We start from the raw sequence: 26,946 nt of genomic DNA on the forward strand, positions 1-26,946 counted from the left end.
GCTCGGAGCATGAATCCGCCGCTACGAGCAGACACACTGCGATTTACAAGTCACCACGCGCATGCACAGTATACTTACACACAACGCGGCTGCTCTCGGCTTAGCTCAGGGAGCAAGGGGAGCCACCGCGATGTGTGTGAGTACACTGCGCTTATGCGCGCGACTCGCACATTGCAGCAGAGTGTCTGCTCGTATCGGTGGTGGCACATGTGGAGGCACACTTTAGGGGTCCATCATCGGTGGATCTGCAGTGTAAAATACACTGTGGACCCTCCCTTAAAGGGGTACTCCGCCCCTGGACATCTTATCCCCTATCCAAAGGATTGGGGAAAAGATGTCTGATTGCAGGGTTCCCGCCGCTGGGTACCCCCACGATCTCTCCTGCAGCACCCCGTGTGATCTGCTGCACGGAGCGAAGTTTGCTCTGTGCCTGATGACAGGTGATACAGGGGCCGGATTATCGTGAAATCACGCCCCCGCCCCCTCGTGATGTCACGCCCTGCCCCCTCAGTTCAAGTCTATCAGATGGGGTGTGATGGCCACCACTCCCCCTTCCATTAACTTGCATTGAGGGGGCGGGGCCGTGACGACACGATACTCTGGCCCCTGTATCACCAGTCGTCAGGCACAGAGCGAACTTCGCTCCGTGCAGCAAATGACACGGGGTGCTGCAGGAAAGATTGCGGGGTTCCCAGCGTCGGGACCCCCGCGGTCAGACATCTTATCCCCTATTCTTTGGATAGGGGATAGGATGTCTACGGGCAGAGTACCCCTTTAAGGAAATCAGAATATGGATAGTGTGGGTGGTTTACTTTCTAACGCTGCTTACCCTGCACAAATCGGTGCAGCCGTACCAGAGATTCCCAGGCTGACATGCGCACGTGTAATACTTATAAACAAAGATGAAAACAGAAATGGAAGCTTGTCCCGCGCACCCAGCCGGCAGCGCAGGACAAGCTTCCATTTCTGTTTTCGTCTTTGTTTACTGACTAATAATTGGTTCCTTTGCCCCCTAGGTGTAGATGAAGGACAGCTATCCCATGGAGGACAGCACTGGCATGCATCCGAGCGATGCTTCTGTTGTGAAAGGTGTGGGTCATCACTTCTGGGCAGGCCATTTCTACCGCACCATGGGCAAATTTATTGCTCCAGGGCCTGCAGCCTTCCACGGGCGAATAGCGAGCGCTCGATCAGCCCGGCACAGTCGGATGCATCTCCACGCAAAGAAACGAGAGATATCGGCACGTCTACCAACCTAGAGCCTGAGGGAGAAAGTTTTGGAGAAAGACGAATGGGAGGAGGAAGAAGGTCCATGTCCATGATTGATCAGTCAAAGACACCCCAAAATTGCAACTCATACGTAACTCCAGTGAGGTCTATACACTCCAGCTTAAGAGGACCACCTCGCGAATTCTCCCGTGAATGTTCCCAAAGACGCTCTCTACCTGACCTCAGGAGTCAGAATCGGACCGGCCCTCGAGTCACCTTTAAAATCCCTCTTAGCACAGAACTGAAAGAACCCATACATTTCACATATCCGTCGTTTTCTTCTACTTCTTCCTCTTCTGATGATGAGGAGGAAGGATATTTCTTAGGAGAACCCATTCCTTTGCCGGCCTTTATGAGATCTCCAGGACAGCCTCCTCCACCCATTCCTCCCCCAACACCAAAGAAGAAAGACAAGAATTGTACCATGTCCTGAACCACATGGGCCCAGAGGCCATTATAAAACATCACTGTAACTTCTGGGCTCCAGCCGTGGCACTGTAACTTCTGGGCTCCAGCCGTGGCACTGTAACTTCTGGGCTCCAGCCGTGGCACTGTAACTTCTGGGCTCCAGCCGTGGCACTGTAACTTCTGGGCTCCAGCCGTGGCACTGTAACTTCTGGGCTCCAGCAGTGGCACTGTAACTTCTGGGCTCCAGCAGTGGCACTGTAACTTCTGGGCTCCAGCAGTGTAGCTGAAAATTGATATTTATTGGGATCCTGTTATCATTGATGTGGAAGCAATATTTGTATTTACTGTGCAGACAGAAGAGACTCAGGGAACTTAGAATTTCATTACAAATTCCTTTTACACGTTTCCTAAAACTTTTGTCCATTACTACATGTACAACCCCTGTAAAAATAATGGAACTGACTATGGTCAGTCAGCCTGTTTACTTTAAAACAAATACAAATCACAGATATGAAACAAAGCAACATTTAAAGAGTACCTGTCATGTGTTTGATATATTTTTTTTATCCTCCCAGTTCACTGCCCCATCATGCTACAACCCCCCCCCCCCCCCCCCCCCACATTTATTTTTATTATTTGTTAGTTTTCTACCTTGATATTGCTCTGTATCTTCTTCTCAGTGTCAGTCAGCTCCACAGACTGGAAAGGGGTGTTTCCCAGCAGGCTGTGACATCATCTGAAGCCATACAGGGGAGAACTTTCTCCCTCACTCTGCTGCACACAGCCAAGCGCAGTTCAGTGTGAGATGGTCTCTAATTGGCTGAGACCTGTTTTTGTCAAACGCTTAAAGGGGTTATCCAGGAAAAAACTTTTTTTTATGTATCAACTGGCTCCAGAAAGTTAAACAGATTTGTAAATTACTTCTATTAAAAAATCTTAATCCTTTCAGTAGTTATGAGCTTCTGAAGTTAAGGTTATTCTTTTCTGTCTAAGTGATCTCTGATGACACGTGTCTCGGGAACTGCCCAGTTTAGAAGCAAATCCCCATAGCAAACCTCTTCTAAACTGGGCGTTTCCCGAGACACGTGTCATCAGAGAGCACTTAGACAGAAAAGAACAACCTTAACTTCAGAAGCTCATAAGTACTGAAATGATTAAGATTTTTTAATAGAAGTAATTTACAAATCCATTTAACTTTCTTGAGCCAGTTGATATATAAAAAAAAAGTTTTTCCCTGGATAACCCCTTTAAACACTGTTTGCTCTCTGGCAAACATTGATGAAACATTACCCCTGAAGGATGCAGCAATTTTTTATTTTTGCTTTTTTTTTAACCCCCTCATCTTCTAATAGACATAACTCTTTTAATCTTGTTGTTTTTGAGCCACCTCTTACGATACCCAATTTATATAGGTTTTGTTTTGCTTCATATAAAAACTTACAACTTTTTGTAGAAGAATTAGTGAGCTTAAAATTGTCCTCTTCTGACCCCTAAAACACTTTTTTTCCATTTCATTTTTTTTTTTGCTCCATAATCTGTAGATTTGTTCTTTACCATTGTTATTTTGTTGGGACTTTTTGAACGGCGTTTTCTCCTGGTATATGAAGCGAGTAAAAATCAGCAATTCTGGACTTTACATTTTAATAGTTCGGACATTTCCACATTCGGTGAAACCAAATCTGTTTATTTACATTATTTTAGTTGAAAAATGGGCTGATTTAAACTTTTATTAGGGGAGGAGCTTATTCACATTTAATAACATTTCTGTATTACATTGTTTTCACGATTTTTTTATGCACACCCTGCCTCAAATCTATTTTCTATTAATGGAATGAGAAAAGTATCCCAAATTTCTTTGCCTCCTATCTGTTGAAGTGATGATCGCTATCTCTCCTGGTCCTTTACCTTTATCATTAAAGGGGTACTCCATTGCTAGACATCTTATCCCCTAACCAAAGGATAGGGGAAAAGATGTCAGATCATGGGGTCCGGCCGCTGGGACCCCCACGATCTTCATGCATACACCTTGTGACGTCACGCCACTCCCCCTCCATTCATGTGTATGGGAGGGGGCGTGACATATGTCACGCCCCCTCCCATACACATGAGTGGAGGGGGCGTGGCGTGACATCACGACCACAGCTGCCCAAACCCAGAGAGGATAGGCGATAAGACATCTTATCCCCCGATCCTTTTATTTTCCTCCAATCCTCCACACTCCATGATTCTTGCCTTTTAACCCCATGTCACCTTTCTTTCTTCTGTTAAGGTGTCAGTGCTGATTTCCATTTCCTTACTCTATATGTAAATCCAATTTTATTCAGCTGATTTTAATACTTTTATCACAAACTTTTTTTTCCCCTAATATTTTACCATCTTCCTTGGTCTACCCATTGGTTTTCCTTTTATAACTTTCCCATTTTCCCTATACTTGCACCATATTTTACACACAGTTGACTGGGAACAACCAACATCTTCTGCAGCACTCTGTGTTGGTTTTCCATAATAAGAGTTTTATAATCCTCTCCAATGTTTCAATTTACAACTTTTTGGGGCCAATAATTTCTAACAGTTTGCCAAGGTAATTATTCTAGAGACTTAATTGAATTTTTAGACTCACACCGAGATTTTATTTTAGTAGTGCAGATTACAAGGTGATTCCATATTTTTTTATCTACTAAATATTTTCTGTACTTGATTTGAAAAACATCTGTCATCAATTTATCACTCCTCTTCATTTGTTCGAGGGATGTTATATGAAGCCAGAATGTTGAATGTTGTTTTGAGGTCATATCTGTGATTTTTCTATTTTCTATGCTACAGAAGCAAGTTCCATATTTTTTGCCAGAAAATGTCTATAGCGTAATCATCTTGTATAAAAACATTTGCAACATTTCTTTACTGAACTTCTGGAGATGTATACAAGCCATGTTACCTGGTCTCAACAAGTGGCCAATGATGTCCATGGATGGAGAGAGCAGATTATAGATTGCTTTGTTCCACAGGTCTCTTTATTCCTCACTGCTATTGTTCTCTATAGCAGGAAGATTGCTGCACACTACCTGCGGTACTGTTCATAGTCATACACTGTGTGGGAAAGGACCATGTGCCTGAAAGCAAAGCTGTCTATCATATTACAGTCCTGCCCGCAAATGAAAACATTTACTTACATAAAATTTTCATTTCCTGGAGTCTGTAGGCAGCACAAGATTATTTGTGTGCTGCCATAGGACAGGGAGAAAGTGTAAAATTAACTTACCTAAAATTTTCATTTCTTAGAGTCTGTAGGCAGCATCAGATCATTTGGGTGATCCTGTAGGACAGGCAGAAAGTGGATTAACTTACCTGACATTTTATTTCCTTGAGTCCGTAGGCAGCAAAGGAATAATCTTGTACTGCTGTAGGATGACCATAAATGAAAGATTTGTTCAAATGATGACACTAGATCTGCCATGGTAACTTCTATGGATCTGGTTGACAAAATATATCCTGGCTACCTTGTGCTTCACTCCAGGTTAAATGTGAAAGTGTTCAGGTTTTACATTTCATTATTATGTATCTCGTGTCCCAATTTGCACTAAAATACATTGTGATATTGTTTGTAGATGTGATGAGTTGTCATGGACAATAAAAATAAAGCATCATTCATGTTATATGCCATATAAACTGGTTAGAAGAGTATTTCTCTGTATATTGTGGACACTTGACAACAGGTTGTAATTACTACAAAAGTACTATTGAAGAAATCAAAAGAAGACTGCTGTTGTGTATTTGTTTTTTTTTTGCTATGTTTTTATCATGGTTTAATTGTCACATGATATTTTTTGTTATCACCTGACCTGTGACGTTGTGGGCAGGTGAGTACATTACCTGCCCGAACGTCACAGGAAGGTCTGGTCTGAAGAAGCCTGCATGCGCGGGTGAAACGGCTGTTATCTGTTCGTGTCCGGCGTCCTGCACCCCCTGTCCTCCACGCTCTGAAGTTATGTCCGAATAAAGTCTTTTTTACCGGCAGTGAAGTGGTGAGTGCATCCCTCTCTTCCTCTCTACAAAAGAAAACTGCACTCACCATCCACATTTCTTTATTCAGACTTGTGCAAGCGTTCAGCGGAGGAGGCAGGGGCACGCAGGGACAACTTGTTTCGCACGGTCTTGCGCTTCAAGCCGGAGTGCGACGTCCATCATCACCGCAGCGTCATAAGAAGACACCGGACGTCATCAAAGGCCGACATGCAGTAAATCATGTGATATGATATCATGTGACCATAACAAAGCATGTGACAGCTGAGAAAATAATTATTTACAAACATTCAAGAAACACAGCGTACTATAACAAACTTATTTCAAAATTATAGAACTAGCAAACGTAGAGAAGCGTATTGGACATAAGGCGCTATGATGCTAAAGGATAATGAATTAAAGATACAGGGCCAAATCGATCCAATTATTTAGCCCTAATGGTCTAGTGGCATCAAGCTCCAAAATCCAGTAGGCTTCTCTCTTAAGCAGACAGGAGTGCCGGTCGCCACCTCTAGAGGGTTGTTTTTACTCTTGAGGCCGGCAAATTTCATAACATTGGCATTACTGTTGTGTACTTCTTTCATGTGGGAGACCAGTCGGGGATCACAAGTTCCGTTCCCGATAGACCGGACGTGCTTGCGTAAACTGGTCTCCCACATGAAAGAAGTACACAACAGTAATGCCAATGTTATGGAGTTTACCGGCCTCGAAAGAGTAAAACAACCATCTAGAGGCAGCGAATGGCACTCCTGTCTGCTTAAGAGAGAAGCCTACTGGATTTTGGAGCTTGATGCCACTAGACCATTAGGGCTCAATGATTGGATCGAATTGGCCCCGTTTCTTTAATTCATTCACCTTTAGCATCATAGCACCTTACGTCCAACACGTTTCTCTCCGTTTGCTAGTTGTATAATTTTATTATTATAATAAAGTTTGTTATAGTACGCTGTGTTCCTTGAATGTTTGTTGTAAATAATTATTTTCTCAGCTGTCACATGCTTTGTCACATGATTTACTGCACGACGGCCTTTGATGACGCCCAGTGCCTTCTTATGACACTGCGGTGATGGCGGACGTTGCACTCCATCTTGAAGAAGTGCAAGACAGCGCAAAACAACATGTCCCGGAGTGCCCCTGCCTCCCCCACCGAACGCCTGCACGAGTCTGAATAAAGAAATGTGGATGGGGAGTGCAGTCTTCTTTTGATTTCTTCATTAGTACTGCATATTCCTTGTGACTTGCACCATCCATACCCACATACTTCCCAAGAAGTAGACGGTAGTAGACTGTTTGAAGTAGACTGTTTGAGCAGAATAACTGTGGCAGGCATAGAGGCCTAATAAAGGCCATAGTAACCGATCGGCACCCTACAATCCCATTTCAGGTATGCAGATCGGGTGCAGGACAGAAGTGTCACCTTTCACTTAGCTTCTAAATGCCCTGATCACTAATGATTGCGGCATTTAAAGAGTACCTGTCACCAAATAAAACTTTTAATATAGTGTTCCTTGTGTAATTAGCAGACTAGGTGGTTCAATTCTGTTCCCTGACACAATTAAGACAGTGAGTTTGGTCTCCTCCTGGCCTGGCAGGAGACCAAACCCAGGAAGTGTTTCTCTGCACGGAGCTTGATTGACAGCTGCAAAGAGCCTCACTGAAAGCTGTAAAGAGCCTCCCTGAAACATGCATAGAGCCTTACTGAAAGCTGTAGAGAACCTGGGGTCTTCTATTTATCACAGCGCTGCAACCATGTCAGGGCAGATGTGGTCCCACAGCAGGCTTCAGTGATGTCATGCCTGCTGGGAAACGCCAACTTTCTCCTGCTGGGAGATTGCACTATGTGAGCAAGAATAAAGACATGATACACAGCTTTTTTAAAGCTCTGAAATTTTTTTTAAGGGTAAAATGATCAGTCACTGATGGTGAGTGACGGCCGCTGTTAGCAGCCGGCACCTGCCATCTATGATGCATGCTTAGCTCAAATGTCTATCTTTTTGCAGTGTGCCTTCAGCTTTTACAAAACTACAACTCCCAGCATGCCCGGACAGCCTTCGGCTGTCCGGGCATGCTGGGAGTTGTAGTTTTGCAACAGCTGTAGGCACACTGAAAGGGAACCACTGTCTTTACGCATATATCTCATGTTTATTCATTCTTATATCCACCGTACACGTAATTTTTTTTCATGCTTTTTAAAACCTCTTTATTATTTGCAGGCAAAAATGACAAACTTTATCACAGAACGAATATTACAGGAAAAGGGAGGAGTGAGGCTGAGGGTTGTGTCCTGGGTTTGTCCCCTATCCATACGGAACAAAACGTGTACAGATGTGGTATAAGCAGCAATGGATTATAACATCACAGATCGCAACGTCCTTTCTTGACGGCTCGGCGCCCGCTTTCCATTCCTGGCTATTATTTAGGCGAAACAGTGATTTAAACGGCCACAATAAGTTAAGGTTGCAGTCTGGCGCAGTCAAGGCCTTAGCCTCACCCCTTCTATCTAAAAACATAAATATCTCTTTATATATATATATATATATATATATATTAGGACGGAAACCAAACTCAGACATTTAGGTTGCTACACACATTAAGGATGCAAGCATTCGTTTCCAAGTAGTGGGGGGGAGGGGGGACAAGCTCACTCGAATACAGAAAACACGCATTTCATGAACAGATAACAAATCGGTTGGTGGGTACCGGGGTCGGGAAGGTTCGCTTGGGACCAATGGCGTTTGGACATACACGTCAATGGGCGTGGGATGTGGCGCGTTCTAGACTGTGATCGAGATACGTGGCGTCACCGGATAGTTAACCCCTCGGTCGGTTGTGCTTTATCGCATGGCGATAAGGGGTGGGGGTGGGGGGCTTTAGTTGCTGCAGGCTGGAACACTCTGCTTCAATTTTTTTTTGATAGATAGGCAGAGGAGCATTGCAAAGTGCATTGTGGGAAACTGCATAGAAAGACATGAAGAGAAGCGTTCTATGACCGCCCCCCAGACTATGTTGCAGTACAGGTCAGGGACGTGCACAGACATTTTGGGGGGCAGGGGCTGAACTCAAAAAATAAAAATAAAAAAAATTATAAATAAAAATGGGCACTTATAATTATTTATATAAATGCCCACATGCCAGTCTGCCCAGGAACAGGAAAAGGGCAGGGGCTTCAAGCCCCCTTTCTAGTCAACCTGTGCACATCCCTGGTACAGGTTGCATATGGAGAAGAAGGGTTTCGGCTGCAAAGCAACGCAATTGCACAACGGAAAAGATCTCAGTGCACGCGGTGTATACAGGTACCCGGAATGTAATGCGTGAAAAATAGGCAATATTCCAAAAATCACTGGTGTCATTACAAATTTCAGGACGAACAGACGGTTACAATCGCCACAATGCAGGAGGGAGGGCTCGATGGGGAAAGGGGGGGGGGAGTACAAAATGGCCAAAAGTACATCCATGCCGTAATGATAAGAAGCCTTGATCAAAGGCCAATAATTCGCATTGGTTTACGAGTAGGGCGGGATGGGGTGGTACTGGGGTTAGGACTCCCTTTTTTGCTGGGGGGGGGGCAAAGAAGAACCGAAGAAGACTGATCCTCAACAGCTGGTGGGGGAGCAGGAACGGATAAGGGGGGGAGAGCTATGAGAGTTTGGGGGTTTAGGGGAAACCTAACTGCTGATCTCATCATCTGTCTTATTCAATCTCTTCAGGGCGTCCAGGAGTTTCTGAGGGGTGAGGACATGGGTGGAGCCTGCAACAAAATAAAGGAGGAAGAGAGAGAAGGAAACACAAGTAAGTAGAAAGAAAGTGAGACGTCTGATGTTACACCCAATGCGAGGACCCAATAATCCAGGTTTTTCCCAACCAGGGTGCCTCCAGCTGTTGCAAAACTACAACTCCCAGCATGCCCGGACAGCCGTTGGCTGTCCGGGCATGCTGGGAGTTGTAGTTGTGCAACAGCTGGAGGCACCCTGGTTGGGAAACACTGCGGTAATCTATCTCATCTACCACTCCATGCTATCTCACATGACAAAGCTGATCCAGCTGATCCTGACTTAAGTTAAAGGGGTATTCCAGGATTTTTTTTTTTCTCTTCATCCTTTGAGCCCATGATGCCAAGTTATAATACAGTGTAATTTGCTTCTATTACCTCCGTTCGCCGCTTTGTCCCATTTTCATGTACAGGACCCACACCCGGAAGTGCTGTAGTTTAAAGGGGTACTCTAGACATCTTATCCCCTATCCAAAATATAGGGGATAAGATGTCTGATCACTGGGATCCCCCTATGATTTCACTGCAGCACCCGGCGTTCGATAAGAATGCCGGCTGCTACACCGGAGGCTCGTGACGTCACTCAATGCAAGTCTATGGGAGGGGGCGTGGCCGCATCGCTAGTCATCAGTAACAGAGCGAAGTTTGCTCCGAGCACATTATGACTGCGGTGCCGCAGCAGAGATTGTGGGGGGTTCCAGTGATCAGCCATCTCGTCCCCTATCCTTTGGATAGGGGCATAAGATGTCTAGGAGCAGAGTACCCCTTTAAAGGGAACCAATCATCAGATTTGACCCTATATAATGCTTGGTAAAGCATTATATAGGGTAAAATTGTTGTCCTCACCATTCCCGGGGGACGCTCCTGCCCCAGGGATGGTGAAGATATGAAGTTATAAACTAGTCGCCGCCGCCATAAGTAGTCACCTGGGCGGGGAGCTCTTCTTACCTACTCCCGTTCTTCGGCCGGCAGCGACGCCCCCTCCGTTTGATTGATGGGCCGCGTCATTGTTCCGCTCACTGAACAGACGAAGCACAGCGATGACGCGGCCCGTCAATCAAGCGGAGGGGGCGTCGCTGCCGGCCGAAGAACGGGAGTAGGTGATAAGAGCTCCCGCCCAGGTGACTACTTACGGCGGCGGCAGGAGTGTCCCCCGGGAATGGTGAAAATAAAGATTTTACCCTAAATAACGCTTTACCAAGCGTTATATAGGGTAAAATCTGATGATTGGTTCCCTTTAAGTCTTTTTATTTTATTGTTGTCTCTGATCTTTCCCAGCATTCCATGGGCACAGAAACAATGGGGGAAGATTTATCAATACTTGTGTAGAGGAAAATTCGAACAGTTGCCCATAGCAACCAATCAGATCGCTTCTTTCATTTTCTAGAGGCCTTTTCACAAATGAAAGAAGCAATCTGATTGGTTGCTATGGTCAAATGGTCAACTTTTCCTCTGCACAGGTTTTGATAAATCTGCCCCAATATGTCATAAGTCACATGGTCTCCGGGGGGAGTGTTTATACTGCAGTGGGTGTTGAAGATACCATTACTTCAGTATATCCCGTCCATCCACTGCAGCACAGCGATGCCCCCTGGAGACCATGTGACTTATGACATATTGTCTCTGGCTATGTGGAATGCTGGGAAAGAGACAAATATTTCAAAAGTCACATGGTCTCCAGGGGGCGTGGCTTTGCTGTAGTGAGTGAGTGGCTAGCATTACTTCAGGAAATCCCTGCAGTATAGCCAATCCCCTGGAAATCATGTGACTTATGACATATCGGGGGGAGATTTCTCAAAACCTGTTCAAAGGAAAAGTTGCCCAGTTACCTATAGCAACCAATCAGATCGCTTCTTTCATTTTTTAACAAGGCCTCTGCAAAGTGAAAGAAGCGATCTGATTGGTTGCTATAGGTAACTGGGCAACTTTTCCTCTGGACAGGTTTTGATAAATCTCCCCCATCGTCTCTGGCCGCATGGAATGCTGGGAAAGGTCGGAGACAATAGTAAAATAATTTGACTCGCTCTACAGCACTTCTAGGTGCGGGTCCTGTGCATGAAAACAGGTCAAAGTGGCGCACGGAGGTAATAGAAGCAAATTACACTGTATTATAACTTGGCATCATGGGCTAAACTGCTGAAGAAAAAAATCCTGGAATACCCCCTTAACCGCTCACCATTAAAGGGTACAGAAGCACCCCCCTTACTACTACTATTACCTATCCCAAATAGATCACCATATACAGTGACCTCATATATATATATATATATATATATATACACCTCATATTGTACTGTTCTCCTCTAGAAAACTGGGGGCAACAAACTAGGTCTCCCTATTATGGAGCATAGCTGCCATATTGGCTCAGCGTGTACTCATTTGCCATTTTCATGAAGCCTTGAAGAGGTATTCTGGTAGAAAACATTTTTTTTAAATCAACTGGTGCCAAAAAGTTAAACAGATTTGTAAATAACCTCTATAAAAAAATCTTAATCCTTCCAGTACTTATCAGCTGCTGTATACTACAGAGAAAGTTGTGTAGTTCTTTCCAGTCTGACCACAGTGCTCTCTGCTGCCACCTCTGTCTGTGTCAGGACCTGTCTGGAACAGGATAGGTTTGCTATGGGGATTTGCCCCTACTCTGGACAGTTCCTGACACGAACAGAGGTGTCAGCAGAGAGCACTGTGGTCAGATAGAAAATAACTACACAGCTTCCTTTGGAGCATAGAGCAGCTGATAAGTACTGGAAGGATTAAGATAGAAGTAATGTACAAATCTGCATAACTTTCTGGCACCAGTTGATTTGTAAAAAAAAATTCCCCTCCAGAGTACCCCTTTCAAAGGGTTATCCCAATGACAAAATGTATCCCCCTCTCCAAAGAATTGAGAAAAACTAGCCAATAGGTGGGGGACCCCCTCTAATCACGAGAATAAGGGGTCGATTGTCCCCCGAGTGCAAAAACTCGGGCACCGCTGCATTAGTTATCTATGGAGCTTTTTGATGATGACCAAGCCTTAAAGGGGTACTCCACTGGAAAAAAAAATTTATTTTTTAAATACACTGGTGCCAGAAAGTAAAACAGATATGTAAATCAATTCTATTAATAAATCTTAATCCTTCCAGCTGCTGTTTTTTTTTTTTGTTATTTCCTTTCTGCATGACCACAGTGCTCTCTGCTGACACCTCTGTCCATTTTAGAAACTGTCCAGAGCAGGATAGGTTTTCTATAGAGATTTGCTCCTACTCTGGACAGTTCCTAAAATGGACATAGGTGTCAGCAGAGAGCAGTGTGGTCAGTTAGAAAGGACATTCAATAAGAAAAGCATTTTCTCTGTAGTATTCAGCAGCTGGTAAGTACTGGAAGGAGTAAGATTTTTTAATAGAAGTAATTTACAAATCTGTTTAACTTTCTGGCACCAGTTGATTTAAAAAAAAAATATATGTTTTCCAGTGGAGTACCCCTTTAAGTCCCGTAGACAATGTGGACTACAACACCCAGAAAGATTTTCAATATTAAGGTTATTTAATTTAGAAATATGGCTGATAGGGTGAGGCAGTACAGAGATCTCTCCCATGAACTATAACAAAGAGACATCCTCTATACCAGTGGTCTCCAAACTGTGGACTTCCAGATGTTGCAAAACTACAACTCCCAGCATGCCTGGACAGCCAACGGCTGTCCAGGCATGCTGGGAGTTGTAGTTTTGCAACAGCTGGAGGTCTACAGTTTGGAGACTACTGCTTAGAGGAAAAAAATTATACAGAGAACAGAAGGGATTCTTTACTGCAAGACCAGTGAGACTATGGAACTCTTTACCAACAGCTGTCCGGGCATGCTGGGAGTTGTAGTTTTCCAACATCTGGAGGTCCACAGTTTGGAGACAACCGCTATATGTCTAGAGGAAATAAGGTTTCTACGCTAGCACAGAAGGGATTCTTTATTGTAAGAGCAGTGGGACTATAGAATTCTATGGAATCCAGGTCCAAAGGGGGCCTGGATACATTTTTGGAGAGTAACAATATTACAAGGTTTAGTTAATATACTCTGGAGAAGGGTCATCGATCCATGGAGATATTGTGATGCCAGATTTGGAGTCAGGAAGGAATTTTTCTCCCTAAAATTTATAAAATTGTCTTCTACCTCATGTTTTTTTTTGCCTTCTTCTGGATCAACACTGCAGGGTCAATGGCTAAACTGGGCGGATGTACTATATGTCTTTATTTCACCGGACACATTACAATACTATGTGAACGGCGCGGTGGCCGAGCATGTGCCATGCTGCACCATTTGCATTCTCGTGATTAGTAGGGGTTAAAGGGGTACTGCAGCGAAAAGTAGCATATTCCCTATCCACAGGACAGGGGATGAGTGTCTGATCGCAGGGGGTCCGACCGCTGGGACCCCCCGCGATCTCCTGCAAGGCTCAAGACTCTATAAGAAGAGCATGTGCTGGGGTAGGCACATGCTCCATGTGTGTGCCGCCCCCAGAACGCGCTCCTCTCAGAAAGCCGGGGCCCCAGCAGTCGGACTCCCCTGCCATCAGACACTTATCCTCTATCCCATGGATAGGGAATAAGTTACTATTTGATGAAGTACCCCTTTAAAGGGGTACTCCACTGGAAAAAAAAACATTTTTAATCAACTGGTGCCAGAAAGTTAAACAGATTTGTAAATGACTTCTATTTAAAAATCTTAATGCTTCCAGTACTTATCAGCTGCTGTATGCTCCACAGGAAGTTCTTTTCTTTTTGAACTTCTTTTCTGTCTGACCACAGTGCTCTCTGCTGCCCCCTCTGTCCATGTCAGGAACTGTCCAGAGAAGGAGCAAATACCTATGGCAAACCTCTCCTGCTCTGGACAGTTCCTGACACGGACAGAGGTGGCAGCAGAGAGTACTGTGGTCAGACTGGAAAGAACTACACAACTTCCTCTGGAGCATACAGCAGCTGACAAGTACTGAAAGGATTAGGATTTTTAAATAGTAAAAAATGTTTGAAAGTAATCTGTATAACTTAAAAAATAAAATAAAATGTTTTCCAGCGGAGAACCCCTTTAAGCCCCTATAAAGAAAAATGGCAAATGAAAAAGCATCTGCAAAAAACAATTGGAGAGACATACTGGGGGAGATTTATCAAAACCCATCCAGAGGAAAAGTTGACCAGTTGCCCATAGCAACCAATCACATCGCTTCTTTCATTTTTGAAAAGGCCTGTGGAAAAATGAAAGCAGCGATCTGATTGGTTGCTATGGGCAACTGGTCAACTTTTCCTCTACACAGGTTTTGATAAATCTCCCCCCCACTGTACCTATTGGGGTCTACCCCACAGAGATCTGAACTTTCACTGTTACCACATAGGTGGAGGCCATATCACTAAACTACCACTTTAAGTTTTAAAAGATTATATTATATATATATATTTATAAGAAGTTTTTTTGCCCATTTTTGTTGCCTTTTCGATACTCCTAACTAGGATAACGCATTTTATACAAGCACATAATAACATGAACATGATCAGCCACGTATCGGCTCAATAGCTGATACTTCCCAGCATGCAATGTCCCTTTTTGGATATCCTTCCCAACTCCCCCATAAGAGAAAAAAACAAAACAAATAAAAAACACATTTTTGTGTCAAACCAAATCCCCCCCCCCCCCCCCCCAAACGAATTCAATGCTTGCTGACGTGGAATCCATGGCATGCACAGATCCCGTGAACGAGCGATTCAACGTAAAAAAAAAAAAAAAAAGTGACTTGCGTGAGCTGTAGCCCGATACCTGCTCGATACCCAGGGAGAGAAGGGGTTAATGGAAGAGAATGTCGCTGGATTGATGAGGACGTGGCACATCGAAACCAGGGGGCCTGGCACCTTTTTACGGCAAAAACCAACCGACTCACCTTGGCGGTCATAGGGTTAAAAAAAATTTTTAGGTTAAATTGGTAATATTAGCCAATTCTGATCCAGACTTATATGGAAAAGGTGACATTCGGCCTGGTTGACATCAACGGGGGACCGGTTAAGATGCGAGTGTCACCGGCGCGCGGCGGAGACGGTGATCACATGACTGGTTTACTATAAAACGCGCGCTCGTCTCGTTGTCTGGCGATGTCGCTGCTTCCTAATAATAAAAATCTTTTCAATAGGATATAATACAATTTTTGGGGCTCCGTATTTGCGCGGGGGACACTCGCAGGTTAAATCCGCTCCCCCCCCTATGGACTGCTAGGACATTAACCCGTTCTCTGCCATAACGGGTCAGGAGCGAGCGTTCCTTGCCTTGAATCGGTGAAAACATGACTTCATGCAACCAGTGGCAATGTTTCTGGCGGGGGGGAGCTGAGTCCGCCGCCCCCCCACCGCCGCCGTACGGTAAACTTACAAAGATTGTCGCAGGGCTGACAAGTGAACCGCTGGCACAGCAAAAATGCTTGAAAATGTTTGTCCCATGGAAAGGATGACATGGGGAGTGATGGGTGAGAGAGGGAGAAGTGATGGATTTAGGTAGGAAGGTGACCTTAGGCCATTGTTTTTCAACCAGCGTGACTCCAGCTGTTGCAAAACTACAGCTCCCAGCATGCCCGGACAGCCGTTGGCTGTCCGGGCATGCTGGGAGTTGTAGTTTAGCAACAGCTGGAGGCACGCTGCATGGGAAACACTGTCCTTAGAATGAAGAGGCCCAAAGATCCTCTACTCCTGTGTTTACCTGTATAGGCTGGGAGTGACTTAGGTGGGCAGAACGTGCCGGTGCTAGGACCGCTCGGAAATGCGCCTTCTTCATTGTCGGCAATGCATTTCCGAGCGGATTGTGCAGAAATAATTGACATGTGGCCCCAGTCGAAATTTTATTATGGAGCCCCATGGTTACTGTGTGCATTATTATTTCTCTGTATATGTCGTTCTTTTTGTACCTATGTTATTCCTGTGCTGTGACATCATGTTTCCCAATTTTTCTGTTCTGTGACATCACGCTTTGAATATTTCCTCTATTGTCACTCAATAAATTATTATCCCTGTACTGTGACATCACTGTGTGTATTATCCCTGTACTGTGACATCACTGTGTATTATCCCTGTACTGTGACGTCATTATGTGTATTATCCCTGTACTGTGACATCACTGAGTGTATTATCCCTGTACTGTGACATCACTGTGTGTATTATCCCTGTACTGTGACATCACTGTGTATTATTCCTGTACTGTGACATCACTGTGTGTATTATGCCTGTACTGTGACATCACTGTGTGTATTATGCCTGTACTGTGACATCACTGTGTGTATTATCCCTGTACTGTGACATCACTGAGTGTATTATCTCTGTACTGTGACATCACTGTGTATTATCCCTGTACTGTGACATCATTATGTGTATTATCCCTGTACTGTGACATCACTGAGTGTATTATCCCTGTACTCTGACATCACTGTGTGTATTATCCCTGTACTGTGACATCACTGAGTGTATTATCCCTGTACTGTGACATCACTGAGTGTATTATCTCTGTACTGTGACATCACTGTGTATTATCCCTGTACTGTGACATCATTATGTGTATTATCCCTGTACTGTGACATCACTGTGTGTATTATCCATGTACTGTGACATCACTGTGTATTATCCCTGTACTGTGACATCACTGTGTGTATTATCCCTGTACTGTGACATCACTGTGTATTATCCCTGTACTGTGACATCACTGTGTGTATTATCCCTGTACTGTGACATCACTGAGTGTATTATCCCTGTACTGTGACATCACTGTGTGTATTATGCCTGTACTCTGACATCACTGTGTATTATCCCTGTACTGTGACATCACTGTGTGTATTATCCCTGTACTGTGACATCACTGTGTGTATTATCCCTGTACTGTGACATCACTGTGTATTATCCCTGTACTGTGACATCACTGTGTATTATTCCTGTACTGTGACATCACTGTGTGTATTATGCCTGTACTGTGACATCACTGTGTGTATTATGCCTGTACTGTGACATCACTGTGTGTATTATCCCTGTACTGTGACATCACTGTGTATATTATCCCTGTACTGTGACATCACTGTGTATTATCCCTGTACTGTGACATCACTGTGTATTATCCCTGTACTGTGACATCACTGTGTGTATTATCCCTGTACTGTGACATCACTGTGTATTATCCCTGTACTGTGACATCACTGTGTGTATTATCCCTGTACTGTGACATCACTGTGTATTATCCCTGTACTGTGACATCACTGTGTATTATCCCTGTACTGTGACATTAAAGTATAATTCATATTCTATAGTCTGTGCATTAGGGAGACCAAAATATTCATTACCTTGCTAGAGGGGGCACTATGATTACTTGTTACACCAGTGTTCGGCTGTCTGAGCATGCTGGGAATTGTAGTTTTGCAATATCCAGAGGCACTTTGGTTGGGAAACACTGTGTAACACCCTTCATTGTCAGCACAATACAGGTTGCTGTTTATGACAGCACTACAGTATACAGGTTGCTGTGTATGGCAGCACTATACAGGTTGCTGTTTATGGCAGCCTGTGTCCTGCCTACAGCAAAGCATAGGAAGGGTGATGCAAATATAAAGTAACCTCTCCATTGACTTTACTGGTGACCGTAATCATTGACGGCCATTTTGACGTAGGTGATCAGAGGTCACGGGAACCTAGATGTAGAAGGAAGCTTAAAAGGATAGTCACATGGATAGTGAAGAATGAATTTCTGATGGAAATGGAAAAGATCAAATGATACGATGAAGAGGGGAATAGCGGAAGAAAAAAGAAGAACCTGAAAGCAGAGAAGGGGCAAGCGGCATGACATCATGATAGAGCAAGCTGAATGGGAAGATGGAGGCGCAGGTCAATCATGAGACGTCATGATCGGCGGAAGGTGAAAGGAAACATTTTCAACTGTTACAATAATGACATTTCCAACAGAAAAATAAAAAAACCAGCAAGCATTTTCTTATTGTAACAAACAAAGTGATATTGAAATTGGTGATGCCCGAGCTGAGGGTGAGTGGGGCAGAGAAATCCACGAAGGGTGGGGGGTGAGGGTCGGGGGGTATTAAAGTCTCTCTTTACTTTTTGTCCCAGCTCGCTAGACCTCACTCCATGATGGGAGCCGGGTCCTCGAATGACACCCGACTGCTGTCTCGGAAGTCTGGGTGTCTGAGGTCTTGAAGGAATTTGATGGGTGTTAATATGTGAGTGGAACCTGTGAGAGAAGAGAGGGGGGCTGACAAAGGCCTAACACGCATAGGGGGAGCAGGGGGGAGGGGAACGAGAGAGAAGGGGGGCTGCTGAAGAAATTATACATAGAGAAGATCATGGTGGACAGAGGTCAGAAGGAAAGGATGATGAGGCTGCGAGGAACGTTATGAAGAAGAAAGAGAAAGATCCAGAAGAGAAAAGTCAATGAAAGAGTAAAGGCAGAAGAAAGGCGCAAAGGAGACTGGGGATAAAAGAGAAATGGATGGTAAGCCTTAAAGGAGAACGCAGCAAGAAAGCTGAGAGAGCAGAACAAATGAGGCTGACTGTAAGGAGCAAGGACAGAGAAGGACAACCAGCAAGAAGAAAAGCGCAAGAAACCATGCAAAAGCAAAAAAATAATATATATATACAAAAAGATAGTACAAATGTTGTAGCTTAAAGGGGTACTCTGCCCCTAGACATCTTATCCCCTATACAAAAGATAGGGAATAAGATGTCTGATTGTGAGGGTCCCGGCTCTGGGGACCCCAGCGATCTCCCTTCTGCACCCGACATTCGTTTAGAGCGTCGGGTGCAGTGCAGGAGGCTCGTGAAGTCACGGCCACGCCCCCTCAATGCAAGTCTATGGGAGGGGGCATGGCCGTTACGTCACAAGACTCCACCCCGCATCGCCAGTCATCCGGCACGGAATGAAATTCGCTCCGTGCACCGGATGTCTGGGGTGCCGCAGCCGAGGTCGCGGGGGTCCCCTTTAAGGGGTTTTCCAGCTAAAAAAAACAACCTGCGTATGATGTCAAAAAGTATAATAAAGCAACTTATTAATACTGGATACTGCACAGATCTTCTATATCAGCTCTGCTCTCCCCTTCTAGCTGTGACATCATGTCACATTCAGAGAACCATCCCTGCTCCCCCGTCTGCTTAGGACTAAACCACTGATTGAAATAGGGGGGTGCTTCTATTACTGATCATTAAATTTTACGGCAGCAGGTAGCCTCTATCAGTCACAGTAGTTTCAGTCAGAACAGACTCATTGCTGTCCTATTTGAGAAAGACTTTCTGCTTCCTTAAAATCTAGTGAGCAGTAATATGAGCTCCCCCTCTACACATTACTGGTAGGAGGGGAAGGGAAAGCAGGGACAGGGGCTCTCTGCTTTCAGATAGTGTGATATAACAATATATAACCATATATATTAGGAAGCTGCGTTATTATGCCTTATGACACAACCCCATTAAAGTGATCTACCTTTGGAAATACTTTATATTCCAGGGTATTGCATAAAATAGTAGCTTCTTAAAGGGGTATTCCAGGAAAAAAACTTTTTTTTTTTTTAATATCAACTGGCTCCAGAAAGATAAACAGATTTGTAAATTACTTCTATTGGAAAATCTCAATCCTTCCAATAATTATCAGCGGCAGAAGTTGAGTTGTTTTTCTCTGTCTGGCAACAGTGCTCTCTGCTGACATCTCTGTCTGTCTCGGGAACTGCACTGGCAACTGTTAAGAAGAGGTTTGCTATGGGGATTTGCTTCTACTCTGGACAGTTCCCGAGACAGATGTAATCAGAGAGCACTTAGACAGAAAAGAACAACTCAACTTTAGCAGCTCATAAGTACTGAAAGGATTAAGATTTTTTAATAGAAGTAATTTACAAATCTGTTTAACTTTCTGGAGCCAGTTGAGATATATATATATATATATATATATATAAAAAACATACAAAGTTTTTTCCTGGATAACCCCTTTAAGGCTGGGTTCCCACATTGGAAAATTTGCCTTATATTTTTTATTTTACCTGTTTTTTTCCATCCATATTTGTCGAAAGAACTAAAGCTGATCAGTCTTTTCGACGTGTACGGAAGAAATTATGCTTGTAAAAAAAAAAGTTGGCGCATTTTCCGTTGTGTGAACCCCTCCTAATACAGCAGAGCAGTTTCTCTTTTAGTAAAGCTCTGTTCACACCGCTGTCATGACTGATACCAGGATAGCAGTGCCGGACCCACCAGAGGACAAACTGTGCCGTATAGACTCCACTGCCTTATCATGGGGTCGGTCAGGTTCTCTAGTTTCGGTGGGAAGAATAGCGCAGCATGCTACACGTTTTCTTTCCATCAAATCTAACTAAGATGCCGTCTCTGACAATAATGTGAATGGAGCCTCGGTGGTCTGGGCAGTCTGTATTATGGGAATCATTTGCAGACTACAGGCTGGTATAAACAGCCATCTACAGCTATATTAGGGCAGTGTTTTCCAACCTGGGTGTCTCCAGCTGTTGCAAAACTACAACTTCCAGCATGCCCGGACAGCCGGAGGCTGTCCGGGCATGCTGGGAGTTGTAGTTTTGCAACAGCTGGAGGCACGCTGGTTTGAAAACGCTGGCTTAGGGCATCCTCACCGGTAGCGGGAACAGAGCTGTCTTATTTAAGAAAGGCTTTCTGCTGCCTTAAAGGGGTACTCCGGTGGGAAACTTTTTTTCTTTAAATCAACTGGTGCCAGAAAGTTGAACAGATTTGTAAATTACTTTTATTAAAAAATCTTAATCCTTCTAGCACTTATTAGCTGCTGAATACTACAGACGAAATTATTTTCTTTTTGGAACGCAATGCTCTTTGCTGACATCACGAGCACAGTGCTCTCTGCTGACATCATGACCACAGTGCTCTCTGCTGACATCTCTGTCCATTTTAGGAACTGTCCAGAGCAGCATATGTTTGCTATGGGGAATTTCTCCTACTCTGGACAGTTCTTAAAATGGACAGAGATGTCAGCAGTGAGCACTGTGGTCATGATGTCAGCAGAGAGCACTGTGCTCGTGATGTCAGCAGAGAGCACTGCGTTCCAAAAATAAAATAATTTCCTATGTAGTATTCAGCAGCTAATAAGTACTGGAAGGATTGAGATTTTTTAATTGAAGTCATTTACAAGTCTTTTTAACTTTCAGTTGATTAAAAAAAAAAAAGTTTTCCCCGAAGTACCCCTTTAAAATCTAGTGAGCAGTTATATGAGCTCCCCCTCTACACATCACTGGGAGTTGTAGTTTTGCAACAGCTGGAGGCACCCTGGTTGGAAAACACTGGCTTAGGGCACCACACTGGTAGCGGGAACAGAGCTACACCTGCCATATAAGCAATTCCCTTTTTTCTGTAGAGTATCTCCAAAGTGGTGACACCAGATACAGTCTCAAGACATTGTTTACAATATCATGGAAGAAGAAGATTAAGGCTGCATTCACACTTCGTTTTTACATTACGGGTACCGGATCCGGCTGGGGAAGTGGCAAACCGTGCTCTCCTGTACCCCAGCTGGACCAGCGCTGAACTCCCATTTACTTTAATGAGCCGACCGGAGTCAAACGGTGACTCCGGTCGGCTCATTTTTGACCTGTATCCAGTTTTGTGACCGGACCTAAAACTGTAATATACGAAGGTTTTTAGTCCGGTCCGGAAACTGTATACGGGTCAAAAATGAGCCAACCGGAGTCACCGTTTGACTTTGGTCGGCTCATTAAAGTAAATGGGAGTTCAGCGCTGGTCCAGCTGGGGTACGGGAGAGCCCGGTTTGCCCCTCCCCCAGCCGGATCCGGTACCCGTAATGTAAAAACGAAGTGTGAATGCAGCCTAGGCTCCAAGACCATGGTGTAAGAGGAGATACAGAACTCACTGACCAACAAAGACCAGACACAGACAAAAGAAGGAATATATATAAAAGGAGAACTGCAGCGGTATATAACTTATTCCCTATACGCAGGATAAGTGTTTGATCATGAGGGGGCCGACCGCTGGAACCCCCCGCGATGTTCTGTATGGGGCCTCTGTTCTGCCTCCTCCATGTATCTCTATGGAAGAGGCGGAGACGCAGCGTTTGTAGAGCCGTGGCGCTGAATGGAGGGGCCTGTCTGTCGACCTCAGTAAGGTTGATGACATAAGCACTAGGCAGGCAGAGCCGCGGCAGTGCCAGGTCCTGGTATGGGAGACTGCAGGGGGTCCCAGCAGTCAGACCCCCCGTGATCAAACACTTATCCCTTATACTGCGCATAGGAGATGAGTTATATACCGCTGCAGTTCTCCTTTAAGCTACAGACAGAGACTGTCCGGGCATGCTGGGAGTTGTAGCTTTGCAACAGCTGGAGGCACCCTGAAAGACTGATTTAGGGCATAGCATGCAGCTGCCACCTCTGCCAGGGACAGGCCACCAATGGGCAGGACACATGCATGTCCTCAATGAAGAGCAGATACCTCACATATCTGTAGAATTAAAGGGGCACTCCACTGGAAAACATTTTTATCAGCTGGTACCAGAAAGTTAAAACAGATTTGTAAATGACTTCTATTTAAAAATCTTAATCCTTCCAGTACTTATCAGCTGCTGTTATGATCCACAGGAAGTTCTTTTCTTTTTGAATTTCCTTTCTGTCTGACCACAGTGCTCTCTGCTGACACCTCTGTCCATTTTAGGAACTGTCCAGAGTACAAGCAAATCCTCATAGCAAACCTCTACTGCTCTGGACAGTTCCTGAAATGGACAGAGGTGTCAGCAGAGAGCACTGTGGTCAGACAGGAAGGAAATTCAAAAAAGAAAAGAACTTCCTGTGGAGAATATAGCAGCTGGTAAGTACTGGAAGGATTAAGATTTTTAAATAGAAGTAATTTACAAATTTGTTTAACTTTTTCTGGCACCAGTTGATTAAAAGAAATGTTTTCCAGTGGAGTACCCCTTTAATATGCAGCGGATGTCCACTGCAGCAACATTTACTTTGCTGCAGACACCTGCTCTATATAGTGGTCAGTGACCTCTAGACATTAGCTTTCGCCCTTGACTGGGACATATTTTAGGGTAGAGGCAGCGCCCCCCCTTTATTCCCATTAGTGTGCAGTAGCCCAAAGAGAAAAGGTGATGCCAGTAGGATTAAAGGATAAGTATCGTGATTTAAAAACGTATTATTATATTATAAGTTTTAGATCACAGGGGTCCTAGCGCTGGGGCCCCCCATGATGTCCTGTTTGGAGCCCCGGGTCTCCAGCACAGGAGCGCGTCACGACCCCTCCATAAAGCTCTATGGGAGAGCCGAAGATTGTAGAACGGCTTTCCCATAGAGATATATAGAGGGGGTGGCAGCCCCCGCTTCGGGCAGGGGTCGTGTCGCGCTCCTGTGCTGGAGACCCGGGGCTCCAAACAGGAGATCGTGGGGGGGGGGGGGGGGGTTCCCTAGTGCTCGGACCCCCTGCGATCTATAACTTATGCCCTATCCATCGGATAGGGGAAATATGTTTTTTTTATCATGATACTTGACCTTTAAAGGGTTATCCAGAAATAGAAAAATAGCGCCACCCCTATCCTTAGGTTGTGTATGGTATTACAACCTGACTCTCTATTTACTTCAATAAAACAGAGCTGCAATGCCACATACAACCTGAAGACAGGGGCAGGGGGCACTGTTTTTGGAAGAAATCAGCTCTGGATAAACCAAGCCCCCCCAAAGGGTACAAACCTTAAAGGGGTATTCCAGGAAAAAAACTTTATATATATATATATATATATATATATATATATATATCTCAACTGGCTCCAGAAAGTTAAAAAGATTTGTAAATGACTTTTATTAAAAAATCTTAATCCTTCCAATAATTATCATCTGCTGAAGTTGAGTTGTTCTTTTCTGTCAGGCAACAGTGCTCTCTGCTGACATCTCTGCTTGTCTCGGGAACTGCACAGAGTAGAAGAGGTTTTGCTATGGGGTTTTACTTCTACTCTGAACAGTTCCCGAGACAGGTGTCATCAGAGAGCACTTAGACAGAAAAGAACAACTCAACTTCAGCAGCTCATAAGTACTGAAAGGATTAAGATTTTCTAATAGAAGTAATTTACAAATCTGTTCAACTTTCTGGAGCCAGTTGATATATAAAAAAAGTTTTTTTTCCTGGATAACCCCTTTAATGCCGCAAGGGATGGGTACACATATAGAATAATGTGTCAAAAGCCAAAAAGAACTAAATCTACATGGAAGTGACAAGATGTAAAATGAGAACTAGAGGGGAAATAGATGATTAAATGTGAAATAGATGAAATGGAGGTTAGAAAGTTAGAAGAGAGGAAAGGTAGTGAGTAAAACAGACAGAAGCGGACAAAGGACAGCGAAAGACAAAACTCTTCACAAAACAGGAACAAACAGGGATCATATAAGAGACTTCAGACGTACACTTCTCCAGAGGAGAGAAAACTGGACGACCACTGATACTGTATATACTGTATATACTGTATACTGAGATGGAAGAACATTACAGGCAAAACTGGCTGTCCAGGCATGCTGGGAGTTGTAGTTTTGCAACAGCTGGAGGCACAGTGGTTGGGAAACACTGCATTAGAGCAATATCCCTTAAACCTTTGGCTGTCTAGGCATGCTGGGAGTTGTAGTTTTGCAACAGCTGGAGGCACAATGGTTGGGAAACCCTGCATTAGAACAATATCCCTTAAACCTTTGGCTGCCCGGGCATGCTGGGAGTTGTAGTTCCGCAACAGCTGTGCCGCCAGTCACTGAATGGGCTGTGTTTCCCAACTAGCTGTTGCAAAACTACAACTCCCAGCATGCTCGGACAGCCTTTGGCTGTCCGGGCATGCTGGAAGTTGTAGTTTTACAACAGCTGGAGGCACTCTGGTTGGGAAACACTGCATTAGAGCAAGATCCCCTAAACCTTTGGCTGTCCAGACATGCTGGGAGTTGTAGTTTTGCAACAGCTGGAGGCACAGTGGTTGGGAAACCCTGCATTAGAACAATATCCCTTAAACCTTTGGCTGCCCGGGCATGCTGGGAGTTGTAGTTCTGCAACAGCTGTGCCTCAAGTCACTGAATGGGCTGTGTTTCCGAAATAGCTGTTGCAAAACTACAACTCCCAGCATGCCCGGACAGCCAAAGGCTGTCCGGGCATGCTGGAAGTTGTAGTTTTACAACAGCTGGAGGCACGCTGATTGGGAAACACTGCATTAGAGCAAGATCCCCTAAACCTTTGGCTGTCCGGGCATGCTGGGAGTTGTAGTTTTGCAACAGCTGGAGGCACAGTGGTTGGGAAACCCTGCATTAGAACAATATCCCTTAAACCTTTGGCTGCCCGGGCATGCTGGGAGTTGTAGTTCCGCAACAGCTGTGCCGCCAGTCACTGAATGGGCTGTGTTTCCCAACTAGCTGTTGCAAAACTACAACTCCCAGCATGCCCGGACAGCCTTTGGCTGTCCGGGCATGCTGGAAGTTGTAGTTTTACAACAGCTGGAGGCACGCTGATTAGGAAACACTGCATTAGAGCAAGATCCCCTAAACCTTTGGCTGTCCGGGCATGCTGGGAGTTGTTGTTCTGCAACAGCTGTGCCTCCAGTCACTGAATGGGCTGTGTTTCCCAACTAGCTGTTGCAAAACTACAACTCCCAGCATGCCCGAACAGCCTTTGGTGACATAAAACTGGCATGCCGAGGGTTTAAAACTCTGCACCGCCCTTCAGTTTCTGAGATTTTGCTGCAGATTTTCTTGGGCACTGACAAGTCTACATTTTGCCATATACTTTATTTGCCTATTATCACTTAAAGGGGTACTCCAGTGGAAAGCATTTTTTTTTTTTTTATAAACTGGTGCCAGAAAGTTAAACAGATTTGTAAATGACTTCTATATAAAAATCTTAACCCTTCCAGTACTTATCAGATGCTGTATGCTCCACAGGAAGTTCTTTTCTTTTTTTGAATATCTTCTCTGCTGACACCTCTGTCCATGTCAGGAACTGTCCAGAGTAGAAATAAATTCTTATAGCAAACCTCTATCCTGCTCTGGACAGTTCCTGAAACAAACAGAGGTGTCAGCAGAGAGCACTGTGGTCAGACAGAAAGGAAATTCAAAAAAGAAAAGAACTTCCTGTGGAGCATACAGCAGCTGATAAGTACTGGAAGGATTAATATTTTTTTATATAAAAGTCATTTACAAATCTGTTTAACTTTCTGGCACCAGTTGATTTAAAAAAAATAAAAAATTGTTTCCGGCTGGAGTACCCCTTTAATAATAAGGTCTAAGAGGCCATTTTCGATCCAATTTTCTCACCTCGTGAAACAGAAAAAAAAACAAGACAGTCAGAGAACATAAAGAATAGCGAAAAGATCAGGAAGACATAGAGGCAGACACGGTCTGTACAATACACACATACACCACATCACACATCCTCATTCACACTTCACAGCTACAACAACACAAGCATTTATGACACATGTGTGAGGACCGACTGGAGACA

At 44.4% G+C, this 26,946-nt stretch overlaps 2 protein-coding genes across 5 annotated transcripts in view; one reads left to right on the forward strand and one right to left on the reverse strand.

The window, feature by feature from the left end:
* The window catches only part of LOC130290277 (prickle planar cell polarity protein 3-A-like), a 32,906-nt gene extending 30,639 nt beyond the window's left edge, over nucleotides 1-2,267 (forward strand). For all 4 annotated transcript variants that reach the window (XM_056537680.1, XM_056537683.1, XM_056537681.1 and 1 more), the window contains one exon: nucleotides 1,017-2,267. In XM_056537680.1, coding sequence (XP_056393655.1) covers nucleotides 1,017-1,702 — 686 coding nt within the window. In that variant the 3' untranslated portion in view covers nucleotides 1,703-2,267. The remainder of the gene's footprint in view (nucleotides 1-1,016) is intronic.
* Nucleotides 2,268-7,870: 5,603 nt separating this feature from the next.
* Nucleotides 7,871-26,946, reverse strand: part of STXBP1 (syntaxin binding protein 1) — a gene marked incomplete in the record, with an annotated part of 68,900 nt that continues 49,824 nt past the window's right edge. Inside the window, 2 exon segments of the mRNA XM_056540620.1 lie at nucleotides 7,871-9,445; nucleotides 18,556-18,688. Coding sequence (XP_056396595.1) covers nucleotides 18,579-18,688 — 110 coding nt within the window.

The sequence above is a fragment of the Hyla sarda genome, chromosome 9, assembly GCF_029499605.1.
Source record: "Hyla sarda isolate aHylSar1 chromosome 9, aHylSar1.hap1, whole genome shotgun sequence".
Taxonomy (NCBI): domain Eukaryota; kingdom Metazoa; phylum Chordata; class Amphibia; order Anura; family Hylidae; genus Hyla; species Hyla sarda.